At 33.3% G+C, this 16,161-nt stretch overlaps 2 protein-coding genes across 2 annotated transcripts; one reads left to right on the forward strand and one right to left on the reverse strand.

Moving 5' to 3' along the window:
* Window positions 1-314: 314 nt before the first annotated feature.
* Window positions 315-1,261, reverse strand: LOC140335893 (hemoglobin subunit alpha-C-like). The gene is made up of 3 exons (XM_072418894.1): window positions 1,106-1,261; window positions 664-868; window positions 315-550 (listed from the first exon to the last, which is right to left on the reverse strand). The coding sequence occupies exons 1-3, from the start codon at window positions 1,198-1,200 to the stop codon at window positions 422-424; spliced, it is 429 nt and encodes a 142-aa protein (XP_072274995.1). The 5' UTR covers window positions 1,201-1,261; the 3' UTR covers window positions 315-421.
* A 10,573-nt stretch (window positions 1,262-11,834) lies between these two features.
* On the forward strand, window positions 11,835-12,950 carry LOC140335894 (hemoglobin subunit beta-like). The gene is made up of 3 exons (XM_072418895.1): window positions 11,835-11,993; window positions 12,189-12,411; window positions 12,679-12,950. Exons 1-3 carry the CDS (start codon window positions 11,917-11,919, stop codon window positions 12,805-12,807), a joined length of 429 nt encoding a protein of 142 aa, XP_072274996.1. The 5' UTR covers window positions 11,835-11,916; the 3' UTR covers window positions 12,808-12,950.
* Window positions 12,951-16,161: the final 3,211 nt, after the last annotated feature.

Raw genomic sequence — 16,161 nt, forward strand, 5'->3', positions numbered from 1 at the left:
CTGTGATTGCTGACCTCCATGTAGGAATACTAGTACTCTGGCTAAGTAAATGACCAGGATTGCCTACCTTATGCAGATAGCAGGTCATAGTAATGTTAGATCTCCTTACAGCTTTTAGATTAATGCCTTACATTACTGAAACATAACAGCCAGGTAACTAGCATTTTTACTAAGAGGTGATAAGTAGCATTTATCATAATACTTCTGTGCATATCAATCCAAGGTCAACAATAAACCTTTGAAGTGTTTGTTATATGTGAGCATTGTTATAAGTATATAAATTTATAGAATAAAATACAATAAAACCAGAGATGAAAAGTATACTATAATTCTTTTATTTTTTAATTATATCATTCAGCTGTTTTTTGTAGAATGAAATAGTCAAGTGGTGTCATTCTATTCCCGGTGATGACTAAATCCCTTAACGGTACTTGGAAGTCAGCACGCCAGAAACATAGTTCATGAACTTGTCCAGGGCCTGATGGGTGAGGCTGTCAAATTTGTCTGAGTGGTGCATAGCAATGACAACCAGGATATTATTGCTTAAAAGCTATAAAAAAAAAGAAATAAAAAGGTTAGTGTATAGAAATTTAATATGGTGATGTTTGGAACTTTACATTTACTTTTAAAGTAATGCAGAAGTATTTAATTCTTATTACTTACTGCAAAGTTGCCAGGATCCACCCTCAAGGTAAAGGCATGGAGGTCACTCAGATGGCTCAATGTGGCCTCAGCGTGGTCCAGATGTTTGACAACTTCAGACAGAGCATGTAGTACCTTCTTTCCCTGATTCTTCAGTTGGGCAGAGTTTGCGGAAAAGTCAAAATTGGGAAAGTAAGTCTTGGTCTGAGGATGGCAAAGGAACATCCTATAAAAGATCATTAAAAGCAAGAGGTAAAATAAAGCATTTCACCTGCCTGTTTGGCAGTTTAGTTTTCTTTTGTTCCAGTTAGCATGGGCAATGACAAAGATTAGTTATACAAATTAACTGGTAAACAAATATCTAACAAATTAAAAACAACCTGTCCTGAAACACATATATTTACACTGTACAAAGTTAATACTAATATGTACATAAGTCTACATATGCATAAGGGTATTATACCTGTAAAGAGCGTCTGCTCCATACTGCTCAGCATGGCTAGCTACACTTGGCCAAATGGCCTGGATGTGTGCTTTGTCATCAGCGTTGAGAGCCATGGTTGATTATGTTGTTGATGCATTTGTATGTTATACCCCTCCTTTTTATATACTGTGAGTACTGGGTTCAGGGGAAATCACTCTCATCTATTGGATAAGCTAAGTAGCTTCTCCCACCCCCTAACTTCCACACCCATTCATCTTGGATCAAGACCAAACCATACAACTCAGCATCACCCTAGGTCACCTTGGAAATAAAATATAACATTGAAAAACTTGTACAAATTATTTAATTTATATACCATATTCCTGAACCAATTCAATTCCCTACTTTAACACTTCCTGCAGTACTGTAATCCCATGAAAATAATAATGCATTTATTAATTCAAATGAGAATTTATGAGAACATATTTTATTAAAATATATACACATATGAGAACATATTTTATTAAAACACGTAAAATAAAAATAGGAAAACTTTAAAGTGCTGGAGCTCTTTTACCCCAATGTTAAGATTGCTTTAGTGATGCAATCTGTATTTTTTCTACTTATTCCTATTTTGGGGGATATGCATAAAAGATATTTTATTAAATTAGTAAATAAATAAATAAAGGTACCCTAGGTTTTTGTAAATATGTGTTCTTTGACTTACGAAATGCGAAATATTAAACGTATTATAAAGCTGCTGTGTGTGACTTCCATGCCATGAATGATTAAACTAAAAAGAAAGTTAAAATATATGTAATAAGTTTTGCAAAAATGTATCTTTTCAAACCCAAAAATGTGTATATATATATATATATATATATAATTTTATATATTTATATATATTATATATAAATATACTATATAGAATTTATATAAATATATATATATATATATATATATATATATATACTATCCTGTCCTTCACTGCTGCTGACCATAGTTTAGAACTTTAGATAGATAGATTAGTATGTGTGTAAATGATAATAGAGCTTCAGTATTGATGTGCCGGTACAGCTCAGATGTTTTTTTTATAGAACTTTTTTTTTTTTTTAAATTGTATGCTAATTGTATGTTTATGAATTTTTTCTATCAAATGCAGAATAACAATAAAAAAAGAAGTGAAAACAAAAAAAGGAAAACCAACAAGAGAGGAGATTAAGATAACAAAAGAATAACAATGACAGCAAAAATAAATGACATCTTATACAACTGTAAGCTTACTATACATAATAGGTTGTGTAAAGATTTTACCCAATGTCTGTGCTGACATATATAGGCAGCCCGGTAAAGATTTGGCTAAAATAGTATTACACATATAGTAAAATGTAGGTATCTTCATTGGACTGGACAGCCTATGGTTCCAATACACGAGCCCAATAAAGTCATCTTCTGATGTCACAGTGTTTAGCTCACTGTGTTCCAGCAAGAATTCTTTGCGAAATTGTTAGAATCTCCTAAAATTATTAATATAAAAAAGATGGGAGAAGATACCACATTCTTCCAGGTGACGTTAGTATCTCATAGGTGACAAACCGTAGGTGAGAGGTAAACAGTGTCACCTTTGTCATTTCCATAACTTTACAGCTAGTGATGCACCATGATATGGTATGGTATTCATTGGTCTTTTTATATCCTTCTCCTTTATTGTGCCTTCAACCACTTGCTGTATTTATTATGGTAAATTTATGGCAGGACTTCTGAGGACTAATTTCTTCCTCACAGTAGATATTATTTATCTATTTTTTTATGTACATTCTTGTTTTACCTTATTTTATATGTTTTTTTGTATTATTTTTTTGAAAAATTATTTGCAAATATAATTTGCACATTATTTGGGGCTCTATTAATAAAACAAGGAATCTGACATTCCCCCAAACATTCCCATGACAGTAATTCCCATTCTCCAATTATTGCCATTAGGACACATGAATCTAGAAGATTCCCACCAGGGAATGTTTGAGGGGGTGTCAAAATTCCCTGTTTTATCAAAAGAATCCTTAGTGTTAATTTTAAATGTGTTAAAAATACAGAACAAACAAGTATACTCTTTATTTACAATAAAACTACCTAAAAAAATTAACAATGGTCAAAACTGAAATTCCATAGAAAGTACATAGTATATACTTTTATGGGATATTACTGAATAAACCTGTGAATTTATTACTTCCTTTTTTTCTTATTATGACAAATAAAAATAAAAAATACAAATCACCAAATAAAAAAATTATTGAAAATGTAAAATTTGCTCTGGCCCTGAAGAATTATACAAGTCGGCAAAACTGGGTATTTATCTTTTCACACAACTACATGGAGTGTTTGGATTCATTTTATAATTAAAAAAAACATTTTAATGGATGAATGTTTTATATAGGGTATAAAATACTGTATATAACCCTAAAGCTGTCCACCAAAAATTTTACTTTATATAAAAAGGTAGACAACCCTTTTATTGAAAGCAAATATTAATTTTTTAAGACCCTTTCTGACTTTAGTTTACCAACGTAGGGAATGGGAATGGGAAAAGATGCTGATCTCATGCATACACAGTGAGATTGAACTCTCTTTTTTCCCATTTACAGCGGCTACGTCGCATTTTTGCGCTAGAGCTGTGCGAAATCGGGAGACGTAGCCAGAGAAGGAAGAAGACTCCTCTGCACCAGGAGGAAGGTGGGTTTTGGACAGCGCAAAACCCAAATGGCTCTGGTGGGATCGGGGGCTCTGTGGTAAAGGCTAGTGTGATTTTTTTCTTTAGTTCTGTTTTAATATTTGTTGAAGTTTTGCTTTCACCGAGGACCTAATTTATCAAAGTTGTCGAAGGCTGAGGAAAATAAACTATATTGGGTGAACCTGGGTGATCCATCAAACCTTGAATAAATCTGATCCACGACAGAAAACATTTGCCAACAAATAGCAAACAAAGTTTAGGAAATACCTTCCAGGTTTGCTGGAGCACACAGGTTTATTTAATGACAATCTTCTCCAATTTTGGAGAGCTTTAATAAATCAGGTCTGTCATTTGCAATCCCTATTTAATGTACAGCGCTGCGTAATATGTTGGCGCTATATATATCCTGTTTATTCTTAATAATATTAATAATAATATTAATATTAGTAAAGGTCCAGTACACTTTCACTATTTTATCAAGGATCAGAAAGTTTTGTATTGCCATTGGGGACTTCTTCGTCCAATGTTTAAATTTTTTAGAACTAATAGGCAAAATACTGGCAAAAACTGCTTGTGAACTTGGGTACTAGCATTGATGATATGCACTATTGTGAGGGAGAGTGTTAAATACAAACTTATTATTCAGATAATATGTTTGCCGGATGCTCCAAAGATGTTCTTGGTGTTACAAAAAAGACAAATTTAACAGTCTTAGGAACAGTGTATATTAGCTGCACATATTTGGCTGTGAATTTATTTCTTTATATTTAGAGGTAATATACTAGACAGTGTACTAGACAAAGAGCACAGGTAGAAGCTAGGCCCAAACTAGTGGAAAAAAACAAACTGTGCGTTATTTAATTTAAATACTGGAGAGATTACAGAAGTATAAAATTGATCAGCAGCAGAATAGAATAACAATTTATTTATTTGTGGGGACAGAGGAGTTTGTTGAATGGGGATATATTGTGATGGGCTTGGGGTGTAAATTGCTTCTACAATTGTTTCTTTCCTCTAAAAGATGCAGAAGCTCCAAGAGCAAAATAAAAAAATAATGATGTGAAAACCACAAAAGAGGCCTTTTTATAAAAAAAAACACTGAAGTGACATTTGCACAGATCTAACACGCAGCACAGTTATGTCTGGCAGGGCAAATCTGTTTTTTTCTGATGCAGTAAGGTAACAGCAACAGGTCTTTTCCCTCCCCACCCTGTGAGGGACCAGTGAAGGAAGAAGCAGTCTCATTGGCTTTTCTGTTAGCCATTGTGCTCTCCCGTTCTATCAACATGCTCTTTGCTTTATGGTACACAGTTGGCTACTGGTGCTCCTTCCTTCCTTCTCAGGCCCAGCTCTGCTCCACAGGAGACTGCAAAAGGCCGATACCCAGTAAAATCCAGGTAACAAAGCTTGGAAAAACACATCACAAAATGTGTCATAAATACAGGTTGACATTCATTTGTGTCTTTTATACCTGCCACAAAATGCATTAGACATCCTGAGGTTTGTTCATACTGTTTAGCCTGTGCGAAGACTGGAGGAATGCTTCAAGAGCAAACTAACCACCGACATTGAGTTTTGGCTGAAAGGGTCACAAACAACCAATTAAATAAATAAACATCAATTAAAAAAGGGACCTAGAAATAATGCCCCTAGTTTAAAAATGGAGCAATGAGCCACATATCATATGACCACATCGTAAGGAGATAGAAGTCTTGAAAGAAAAACTTTCATAATAGATACCAATTTAGTACGAGATGGAGGTGTATGTATATCTATATATAATAATTTTAAATATATATATATATAATATACATACATATATACCTGTCTGTTAGTTAGTTTGTTCATGCAAATAGGATATTACTCTTTAAAGCGATTACTTTTTTGAATGGATAAGTTATAAGGTCTATTTTTATTAAATTATGGCTAACACATTTGTGTGTTACTATTGTTGGTGATTTTATGTGGCTGTGCAGTTACTGTACTTGTGATGGGTATACATACTTTAAACATATATATTTACTTTTTGCTATCTTAACAGTTGAGAAGAAATGTACAATACATTTCTTTTGCCCACTCTCCATGTCTTCTCTAGAAAGAAAATAAAATAAAAATAAATATTTGCACATACTTTTAATCATTATTTGCCTGTGATATAATATTATTTTGTATAATACTGATTTCATTGGTAGAAAATACAGGAACAGATGGCTGAGATCTCTCCTACACATTCTCCAGCACAGAAAAGTTTTGGAAGCAACATGTATATACAAAAGGCTTTTAGACCTTTTAAAATAAATAAAAAAAAAGTTTTTATATCATTTATATTAAATAGGTGTATATCTACTTTATGATTACAACACAGCTAATGACTACAAATAAACTAATAAAGTAAATTGGCCCTCACCCATCAGTTAGCTGGCTGGTGTCCACTGTTACATAAAGGCCTATGTAATTTTGATATTTATAGATTTAAATTTATACATAGATGTAATATTGTTCTCAGTCTTCCAAATAATATATTTTTTCATAGCATTCTTTATTTGTTGTTCTTTGGCAAATAAAAACAGGAATATAAAATACTATACCAACAGTAAACAATATGAGTAAAATGTAAAATAATGGCAAATGGTGAACAAATATAACAATTAGTAGTAATATACTGGGTGAGATAACATGAAACAACAATGTAGAGACTATAGGCGTACAACAAAAGAAGCATTTTCAGGGTAGAGGGCAGAACTACATGTATAAAACAGTAAGCCTGCTCCCAAAAATATTACTAATACTACCTGCATTTAATTGTAGCAATCATCTATAAATTAATGTAATATTAATGGATACAGACTAGCTAAAATTCTAATAACACAAATTATATGAAAATACTTATACGATATCTCTTCAAGCAGTTGTCATTATAATCTGACTCAGCAAATATTCATCATCCTTTTTTTTAAATTGGCATAGCAAGCTGTTTTTCATGACATGCAGTTTTCACTAAAGGGGTGTAGTACTAAGAATAATTTATCAGCATTGCACATTAAAATGTTATCAACATTTCCAGTAGGGGTGTGTTTGGTATTTTCAGTTTATTTGATGTATGGCCATCTTATACAACTTTAAATAAGTATGTAATTACATTCCCAATTATATATTATATTATATATTATAGTAATTACACTAACAAAAAATATAAAACATATTCGAAGATATATTCGTATTTTGTTCTTCTGCATATCTGTATCAATACACATTGTTAAAAAAAAACAGTCGTATATTATTACATCTTTAAATTCCAGCTGTATTTGTCTTCATATACTAAATAAAGCCTTATTTTGAACTCCTTTTCTAATAACCATTTCCTTTAAATTCCCTTTCAAAAGTTTAGTAAGCACATAATTTTATTGCTTTATGATAATTTGTAGAATTATGTTATACTTAACCAAATGTGGATTATAAGAACAGAATGGGCAACAGTCATCCAGAGGGGCCTATGGAATGCTAAACTAGGTCTTAAGTAAGTCAGTTTAAGATTTGTGAATTTTAGTTATCCCTAATGATCATCATTAGCCTTTATATTTCTATCAGTACAGGTTTTAACCAACTACATCTTAAGTTTTTGTAGGCTTTGCATATAAATTGGAAAGTAAAATAAGTAACAGTTAAATCAAAATATCCAAATGTATAAATGTAATTATCGGCAGACCTTGGGTGCATCAACTATGCCCTAAAAACATTATTTAGGTACCTTGGGCAGACATTGTACACTTAACCATAAACCAGAGGGCCATTTGGGATCCTGCCATTTAAAATGATGTATCCAAATAAATACAAGGGAGCATGAATGTGCAAACCAGGGCATCAAAGTGTATGCAAAGCCATTTTTATTTTAGTATTAAATAAATGTTAGCCTCATTATCTGGTGTCCTATTAGGGCAAGCTGAAATTCCCTCTTAGTTAATTATTATTAATAAGGCAACAGGTAATTTTGCAAAAATGTAAATTTTTGAAATAAATTAATAATAGTGATTTTATAGCTCTGATGAAGAGGCAGGATTGAGCCCCTGAAATGCATTGGATGAACATGAGCCCTTGAAATGCATTGGATGAACCCTTGGAAACATTAGATTTGAAACTCAGCATTCTCCTTTATGGGTCCTTCTTTTACTTTTTTCTTCTGTTCCAGTCTAAGGAAACTTGGAGACCCTCCAATTTGCTGCCTACCCTAAACACACCACACCTTGGCAAGTGCCTGTTTGGAGTAAATATGACGATTTTGGGCATCCACTGTTGTCCTCTTTACCCTTAAATTGATTTCCTATTAAGACAGTTTCAGTTATTTTGTTTATTTACGGATATATGTTGTTAGTTCTTATACAGGTGAACATGTGGAAATGTAAATGAAAATAATATAAAATGAAATGTATTTATAAAAAAATAGGAATAAAACAGCATACCTGATATTTAAAAAATGTTTCATTCTACTAAAAAATAATAAATTATGTTTTTAAAAAAACAAGGGTACAGGGATTTTAGGGCTATTCTAGAGGGGGCTTCTGACTGCCTTATTGCTTGTTATTGCTCAAACATTTTTTTTTACTTAAGTCACTTTAGTTTTGTGAGTACTAATTGTAAGCATTATGGGCAAATGTACACCCTCGTGACATTTTCAGAAGGAATGGCAGCTTATGTCAAACCTATTGCTGTGTATGGCTTTCCAGTAAGATTCCCATTCATTTCTTTTACTTGGTAGGATAGGAGGTGAGGCAAACCCTTGTGAAGGGCAAAAAGACAGCATTTAAAGCCTGACATAAATTTATAATGTTTTCTGTATCCTTCTGCAATATACTTCTCAGAGACTAATTTTAAGAGAAAAGGAATTATATTATATATAGGCGCAAAATCACACTAGACGTTAGACGAATGTTGTAAAGCCTTATTGCAGGATGATTGCAGGAAAAACCTGATTTCTACAAGAACCACCAGCCTGATCATAGACTTCAATTCCATTATAGACTATAGACTTCCAAAATTCCATTATGGGAAAAGCTCGCAACCAACCAAATGGCACGTGTGCTGTTGCCCTGCATTGATGACAGGTTCAGGAGTTGTCATTGCAGCAGGCATTGGCACCGCCATATTTCCCGCCAGCTCCAAGGAGACGGTGATCCCCACACTATTTGGGTTATGTAACTCCTGTACATGCGCAGGTGTTACATTTTCCCAAAGTGACTTCCTTTGTGTGCAGCAAAGCCACACAGAGCCGAGCCCTAAGCTACAGGGCGCATGCACGGTGTAATTTAGAGCAGAAACAAAAAGCCACCAAGAGCCAGGAAGTTAGTTCATTTGACATTGCAGCCATTTTTGTAAAATAATACTACCTCCTGGTGTTTTATTGTTTCATCAAATAAAGTCTGCTTTACCTAAAGCTTTTATTCTCTATACCCACATAATATCTCCTATGCAATTTGCCACAACCACCCTATACATAACAATATACATCAGCTTAGTGTTCTTTTTTTATTCTTGAAATGTACCATTGGTGACTGTAGGTATTTTTACCATTATCAGCCCACTTATTTTTGAAATTACTCTACAAACAAATGAAATAATTTGTTATATATTTGTTGATTTTGTAATGAGCTTGTGGATAAGAGTTCAGTTGGATGACTTCTCCATGCAGAATATATTTGATTAAACAAGTAGAAATATCAGAAATATATCTTACATATTGACTTTAACAGCCCCCTTGGCATCAATTTCCTAATGGCAAACATTCAAATTTCATGTATGAAGCCTTGACCTACTTAGTCAATAACCTTTCAAGTCCTCGCACAACTTTTTAGCAAACTTAAGGGTTACTGTGTAAGAACAACACACTTAGGGGCTTATTTATAAGGCAATTATTATGATATTCAGTTGTCATTCATCGCACCTGTAGTGAATATTTAGTGATTGTAACTTACTGATTTATAGGATTTTAAAAGGATCAAGGGTCTAAAAATATTTTGGGATTTGGAATTGTCTTCTCCCAACTTTAGTACAAAAAGAGTCATTTGACTACTGAGTATATCTGGGTTAGTTGTAAGAAAACTTTTAGATATTTGGTATTTTATGTTTTATCATATGCAGTCTGTGAAAATTATATATTATAGAGCAGCAATGTATTAATGTGAACACAAATGAATGCTCTAAGCACCCCTTAGTACCTAATGACATCTTTATGTTACTTTCTCCATGTGTAAAAGGCACAGGCTGCTATGCAGGTTTGATAAACAGTGTTTCACATTATCTTCCATACGCAAGGACTAATCATTTCAGTGCACATAAATATACATATGCACATATATTTATACTTTTTATTCTTTATGTTCAGCAGAACTATCATACCAAACAAGCATTAAACAGAACATATTGTTACAAGTATTTCAACAATAATTTACTACATTCCTTAATGTTATTTATTTATAATAATATATATTTTTATTTTATTTATTATTATTTCTTTTATCACAACTTGCTGTTAACACTAATAGCTATGGTTATAGTAGTTACTGGTGAGACGTTCCTAAAACCTAATGGTTATTTTAAGGATTCCTTCATGTTACAAGGTTTGAGGAAAGCTGTTGTAGCATATGAACAACTCTAGTTCTCTCTAGTTCTGCGCATTTATTTGTAACTTTTGCAAAGTTTTATACTGCATCTTAAATGCTGATAAAACCTATTGGGATAATTTACAAAAGGAGTTAAAAGTCTTCAATAAACAAATGTTCATTTTGTAGCATGAACCTTATAAAATAAGGTAGTGCTCACTTTGAATACCTAATAATGAGTGAGAGAAATACAAGAATTTTTTATAAATAATGATTAGCTGACTAAAATAAACACAACTATTTACTAAGCTCTGGGAATAGAAACATAAATAGAATCCAATGTCTTTGTGAGTAGTATAATTTCTGGTTATAGAAATTAACATTTTTTACTATTTAATTGTTTTTTACCTGACAAGATAATTTGTTGATCACACTATGTTGATCAAAATTAGTTTGTCATAAAATATTGGAAGTGCTGGAATCTGAAAAATTCTCTGATCTTCAGTTTCTCTTCAATTCAACAGAGAACATTAGCCCAGGCAGCAGGAAATGTGAATATAAACTGACTTCTCGGCAAGGGGCAATTTTTACAGAGTTATTTAAAAATCAATAAACATGCAATTCACCAAGCATTCATTGTAGGTGAAAAAGCATGTGCCCGTGTTTTAATTAACAATAGTTCACTTCTTTAGTTTCAATGAGCTATGAATGTGCCCCTATAATTTTAGGTCAGAAAGACAAAAGAGATGAAGCTGATTTACTGTAAAAATATATATCATCTCATCATAGACTGCGTGAATAATGACTCCAATTATCCAAATAATCACATAGAAGGAAAATTCCTGTTTACTTGAATAATCACCTGTATGCAGATGAAATATGTAAACTTAATTTTTTCAGGATTATATAATAAAGTAAATATTACCCCAATTTAGAGTGTGAAGATTCTCAGCCCTTTTAGGCAATCAGCTTCATTGTGTACCATTACACTCTATATAAAGCATAACAAAACGTATAAAACTGAGTAAAACTTCAATAATAAATTTAAAAGCTATGTTCTTTTACATGTGATACCATTTAAAACAAAACAATTGTTGTACATTCCTGAAAACAGTTAATACAAAGAGCTTGAGTGAATAAAATGCTTGATGCAAAATATTGTGTACACTAACATTTATATAAGGTTTATTGAGATATTTTACTTTAGCTTACAAGATTATATTAAGATACAGTCAAATCACACTGTGAGCTGTATTTTCATGTGGTTTGTGCTTAAAAAAATACCTTTAATATAATAAGGTATATTTATTTTTGTTATGGTTATTATTTTAATATAAATTACATTTGGGAGGGATGGTTGCAAGATGAAGGATGGGAGTTGCCAGATAAGCGTGTTTTGCTCTATCCAATAGATAAACAGAATAGAAATAGGAAGGGCCATTTGTAACATATATAAACTCAGAGAATCACAGTGGAAAGCACCAGGTTTTTTACTCAGAAGCTCAACAAGCACATCTACAGCATCTACCATGGGCTACCAGGAAATTGTTGTTGCCTTCTTTGGTAAAATTGATGCCAAAAAAATAGGTGGAGAAGCTCTTGTCAGGTATTCAATAGCAATTCATTTAAAATACTTTAACATACTTTATTTTTGTGGATAGGTTCCATAGTTTATATTTCTTTATACCAAACTCCTTTTGTGTTCCTATAGGAAATATTCATAAAATAAAACATAATTTTAACAGCTTTTACTTAAGGCATATATGAGCATAGCTTGAAAATGTTTTTTTTTTCTTTTCAGGCTTCTTGTTGTGTACCCATGGACCCAAAGGTACTTCGCCACTTTTGGCAACTTGGGCTCTGCTGAAGCCATCTGCCACAATGCCAAGGTGCTTGCTCATGGTGAGAAAGTGTTAAATTCTATTGGAGAAGGCTTGAAGCACTTGGACAACCTCAAGGGACACTATGCCAAGCTGAGTCAGTACCACTCTGAAAAACTTCATGTGGATCCAGCTAACTTTTATGTAAGTAAACAGCAACTCATTAAATATATTTTTCTAACACTCATGAAAAATGCATACTAATTTTGAACTAAATATACCTAGTAAATATGTTGCACATATCTTTTTTGATAATTAAATATAATTTATAGAATAAGTAAAATAGTAATAGGATTAGTGAATTAAACCAGTGAAAGCAACCAACAATTATTTACTCTTGTCAGATGAATGAAATACATTTCTGGATGATAAAATGCATATAGAAGATTAAACACCTGTATTCTATTTCAGCGTTTTGGGGATGTGCTGATTGTTACCCTGGCTGCACACTTCCATCAAGAATTCACCCCAGAAGTACAATGTGCTTTCCAGACAGCATTTTGTGCTATTGGCGATGCCCTGGCCAAGGGATATCACTGAACTACCCCAGATAAAAGAATTAAGCTATGACAGTCAACATCCCTGTGAAGTATTCAACATCAAGACTGCAGCTGTGTTCAAGAATATTTAAAATGTAGCAATATATTTTTGCTCAAAATAAAAACCAGTAATTACTTTCTGCATTTCATGTGTCAGTTTGTGTAATCCTTTCATAAATAGTCACAAATGTGGCTTTTAAAGTAACATGTGGTTTCAGTGTTTAATGTAAAGTAAAGCATTATATAATAATACTTCCACATTAAAAACATAATATACTATATATATTGGGCTCTATTTATAAAACAGGGAATCTGAAATTCCCTTAAACATTCCCTGGTAGGAATCAATTACTGCCTTTGAAATACATGGACCTGGAAGATTCCCACTTTGGAATGTGTGAGGGAATATCTGACTATTTTATAAGCAGAGCCTATTATAAACATATTATGCTAATATTAACAACTTGTAACACATATTAAAAGTTACAAAATATAAATAAACCTTTACTGAACTGCACTTAAAAATATAGAGATAATTTTAGTGGTAAAATAATGTCATGTATCTACTTTTGTTGGTCAAATGTATTCCAATCTCACATCTGAGACCTCTCCAATACCCTCTGCATCACGTACCTGCATGTACAAAACACCTTTTCAAACAGTAAGAAACTAAGCATGGGTGATAATGAGTATTCAAACTTTCATGAATATAACCAAAGTTAAAAATCCAAATAAAATAAATAAAAAGGCAAAATAATGAAACCGTTTATGACCTGAATTCTCATGGTAATTAGGGCATTATTCTATTAAGAAAATAAATTATACAGAAACACAGAATATCAGTAATTTTTTAAATTCAGTTGTCAACCAAATGTCTACAGAATAATAACAATACCTACTACAAATGATACCTTGATAATCAACGGTAACTCCTGTGGTGTCGCACATCGCAAAGATAGATAGTCATGCCATAGCAAAAGACAGAAGTCCATCAAGTTCAACCACTAGGGAAATAAACATATTCCGATTCCACGAGGCAATCGGATGTTCCCTGGATCAGCAGTCTCTGTTATCTTTACTTTAAAGCTTTAATCCCCAGTTATATTCTGTGCTTCTAGAAACCATCCAGCTTTTTCTTAAAGCAATGTATAGTAGTTGCTGAAACTACTTCCTGAGGGAGCCGATTCCACATTTTCACAGACCTTACAGTGAAGAATCCCTTCCTTATCCGGAGCCAAATGTATTCCCCCTAGACAATATGAAGCATGCATGTTGTTAGCACCCAAGTGCATAAGATAGGCACCCTTAACATAAAAGCAGTAATAGTACATGCTGTATATAAGTAGAGATGTAAATATATCTTTAGTAGTAACTGCTTAAATATCTTCCTCCTAAAAATCTATGAAAATTTAAATTTCCAAGTTTTCCTAATATTTCCTAAAAGTTTTCCTCAAGTTTTCTAGAATAAAATAATATAAATAGAATAAAAACCAGCCGAAGATAGGCATACACATTTTTTGTGTGTCAGGCACAAAGGAAGCAAAAAATTGAGAGAAACTCTTCTATTATAATCCTATACAGGCCCACCTGTGCCGGCCATGTTTCTCTCTCTTCCATCCTATCCCACTTGTCTCTATTTTACATCACTAGTTCTGTTGACATTGCATGAATGGTAATATAAGGCTGTTTATGTAATTTTTAAGCTTTGTGAAAGGTCCTTGTTATTTTCTGTATGCATGCAATCATTTACAGGGCTGGAGTTTAGGGTGGGGAAATTGCTTAGGGCCCTCGCAGTTCTAGGGGGCCACAAAAACCTACATTTACCTTCCAAAACCTTCCATTTACTCTGAGAACTGCACCGTAGATCTGCAGCACTCATATATGCTCAAGACACAGCAGCATCAGGCTCTGCACACTAGAGGTTGCAGGACAGAGCTTCATGAGATCATCTCTAAGTATTCGGATTTGTGTATGTTTATGTATAATGTATATATTGTGGAATTGATGGTGCACTGGCTCAGCAGCACATGGCAGTAAAAGCGGTTGTTGCAATTTCCACACACTGCACATGAACCCAGTGCATTCTCCAGGAGCCCTCAGCCCTTCTTTAATCTCATCGAAATATATTTTGAATCTGTCCAGATCCATAGTTTGGGTTTAAGATATGATGAAATCCAGACATGAGGCTGGGATGTCTCCAGTAACTTTATAGTACAGTAAGCTTTGTATCCAGTTGATCCCAACGCAACATGCTTGATAAAACAAGGACTTTGGGTCTGATATAAGAAAGCTCTCCAAGGCTGGAGAGAATACACTTTCATCAGTGAAGCTGGGTGATCCAGCAAACCTGGAATGGATCTGGTCCAGGATTCCAAACATTTGCAAGCAAATAGCAAATCTATTCCAGGTTTTCTTGATTACCCAGTTTCACTGATAAAAGTGTATTCTCTGCATCCTTTGAGAGCTTTAATAAATCAGGCCCTTTGTCTCGGTGGTGCAGGCACTGTTACCATATTGTCACTTCCAGCAATGTCAGTTGCAAGCATAGCATAAACTGCTGGGTCCTCTATGCACTGCTCACAGATTAAGGCGCACTCTTCTCCGTCTAGACATGTAGAAACAATGGATGCTTGGTTGCTTATTAAGTAAATTCCACGAGGAAGCTAAAGAGACCAGTGAAGCTGGATGCATGTGAATAATAAAGAGTAGAAGAGCTGCATTTCCCATTTTCAGAACAATATACTTGCACTTCTGTAGAGTTGCAAGTACAGACACCATACATGCATTTCTCCTGCTCCAGTACAACTGCATCTCCAGAGAAATCCTGGTATCGTTGAAGTAATGACAAAAGTATGGTCAAATACAACAGGGTGATAGTGGAGATATAATAAAGAAAATTGTTTTCCTATTAAAGCAGACCTATCACCACATTCGTACATCATCAAGGTTTTTTTATTCACAGTTTTTCAGGTGGCCCCTTCTCTTCCATCAGATGGATATTTTTATATTTTATTGTGATATTTGTATTTTTTAATGAAAGTTCCCCTAGGATTGGAGAGTTTATAATAATATTAGATAGGGTTTAGTTTTATTGTACACTTACTAGCTCCATCTAGTGGTTAATAAACTAATGATTTGGCCTTTTTGATGGCCATGAATAACACTGTACCAAGTCTATCAAATTTACTTTGCACCAACATTTCTGGAGAATGAGCAGTCCAGATTGCTTCCGTTCAACACTTCTTTATTGCGGAAGGACTGGCAATGTCCATTCTGCGATAAAATCAATGTACCAGGCTGACATAAATATTTTTTTTTAAATATTTTATTTTTTTAGATTTTTAGAAAAATTAAA

This window comes from Pyxicephalus adspersus, chromosome 7, assembly GCF_032062135.1.
Source record: "Pyxicephalus adspersus chromosome 7, UCB_Pads_2.0, whole genome shotgun sequence".
Taxonomy (NCBI): domain Eukaryota; kingdom Metazoa; phylum Chordata; class Amphibia; order Anura; family Pyxicephalidae; genus Pyxicephalus; species Pyxicephalus adspersus.

What these genes read in the sequence shown, in the direction of transcription:
- LOC140335893 (XM_072418894.1), bottom strand. Translation starts at nt 1,200, where the DNA reads ATGGCTCTCAACGCTGATGACAAAGCACACATCCAGGCCATTTGGCCA. An exon ending in GGAGCAGACGCTCTTTACAG is followed by an intron (nt 869 to 1,105) that starts GTATAATACCCT and finishes GATCTTTTATAG; the next exon opens with GATGTTCCTTTGCCATCCTC. An exon ending in TGGATCCTGGCAACTTTGCA is followed by an intron (nt 551 to 663) that starts GTAAGTAATAAG and finishes TTTTTTTTATAG; the next exon opens with CTTTTAAGCAATAATATCCT.
- LOC140335894 (XM_072418895.1), top strand. Translation starts at nt 11,917, where the DNA reads ATGGGCTACCAGGAAATTGTTGTTGCCTTCTTTGGTAAAATTGATGCC. An exon ending in GGTGGAGAAGCTCTTGTCAG is followed by an intron (nt 11,994 to 12,188) that starts GTATTCAATAGC and finishes TTTTCTTTTCAG; the next exon opens with GCTTCTTGTTGTGTACCCAT. An exon ending in TGGATCCAGCTAACTTTTAT is followed by an intron (nt 12,412 to 12,678) that starts GTAAGTAAACAG and finishes ATTCTATTTCAG; the next exon opens with CGTTTTGGGGATGTGCTGAT.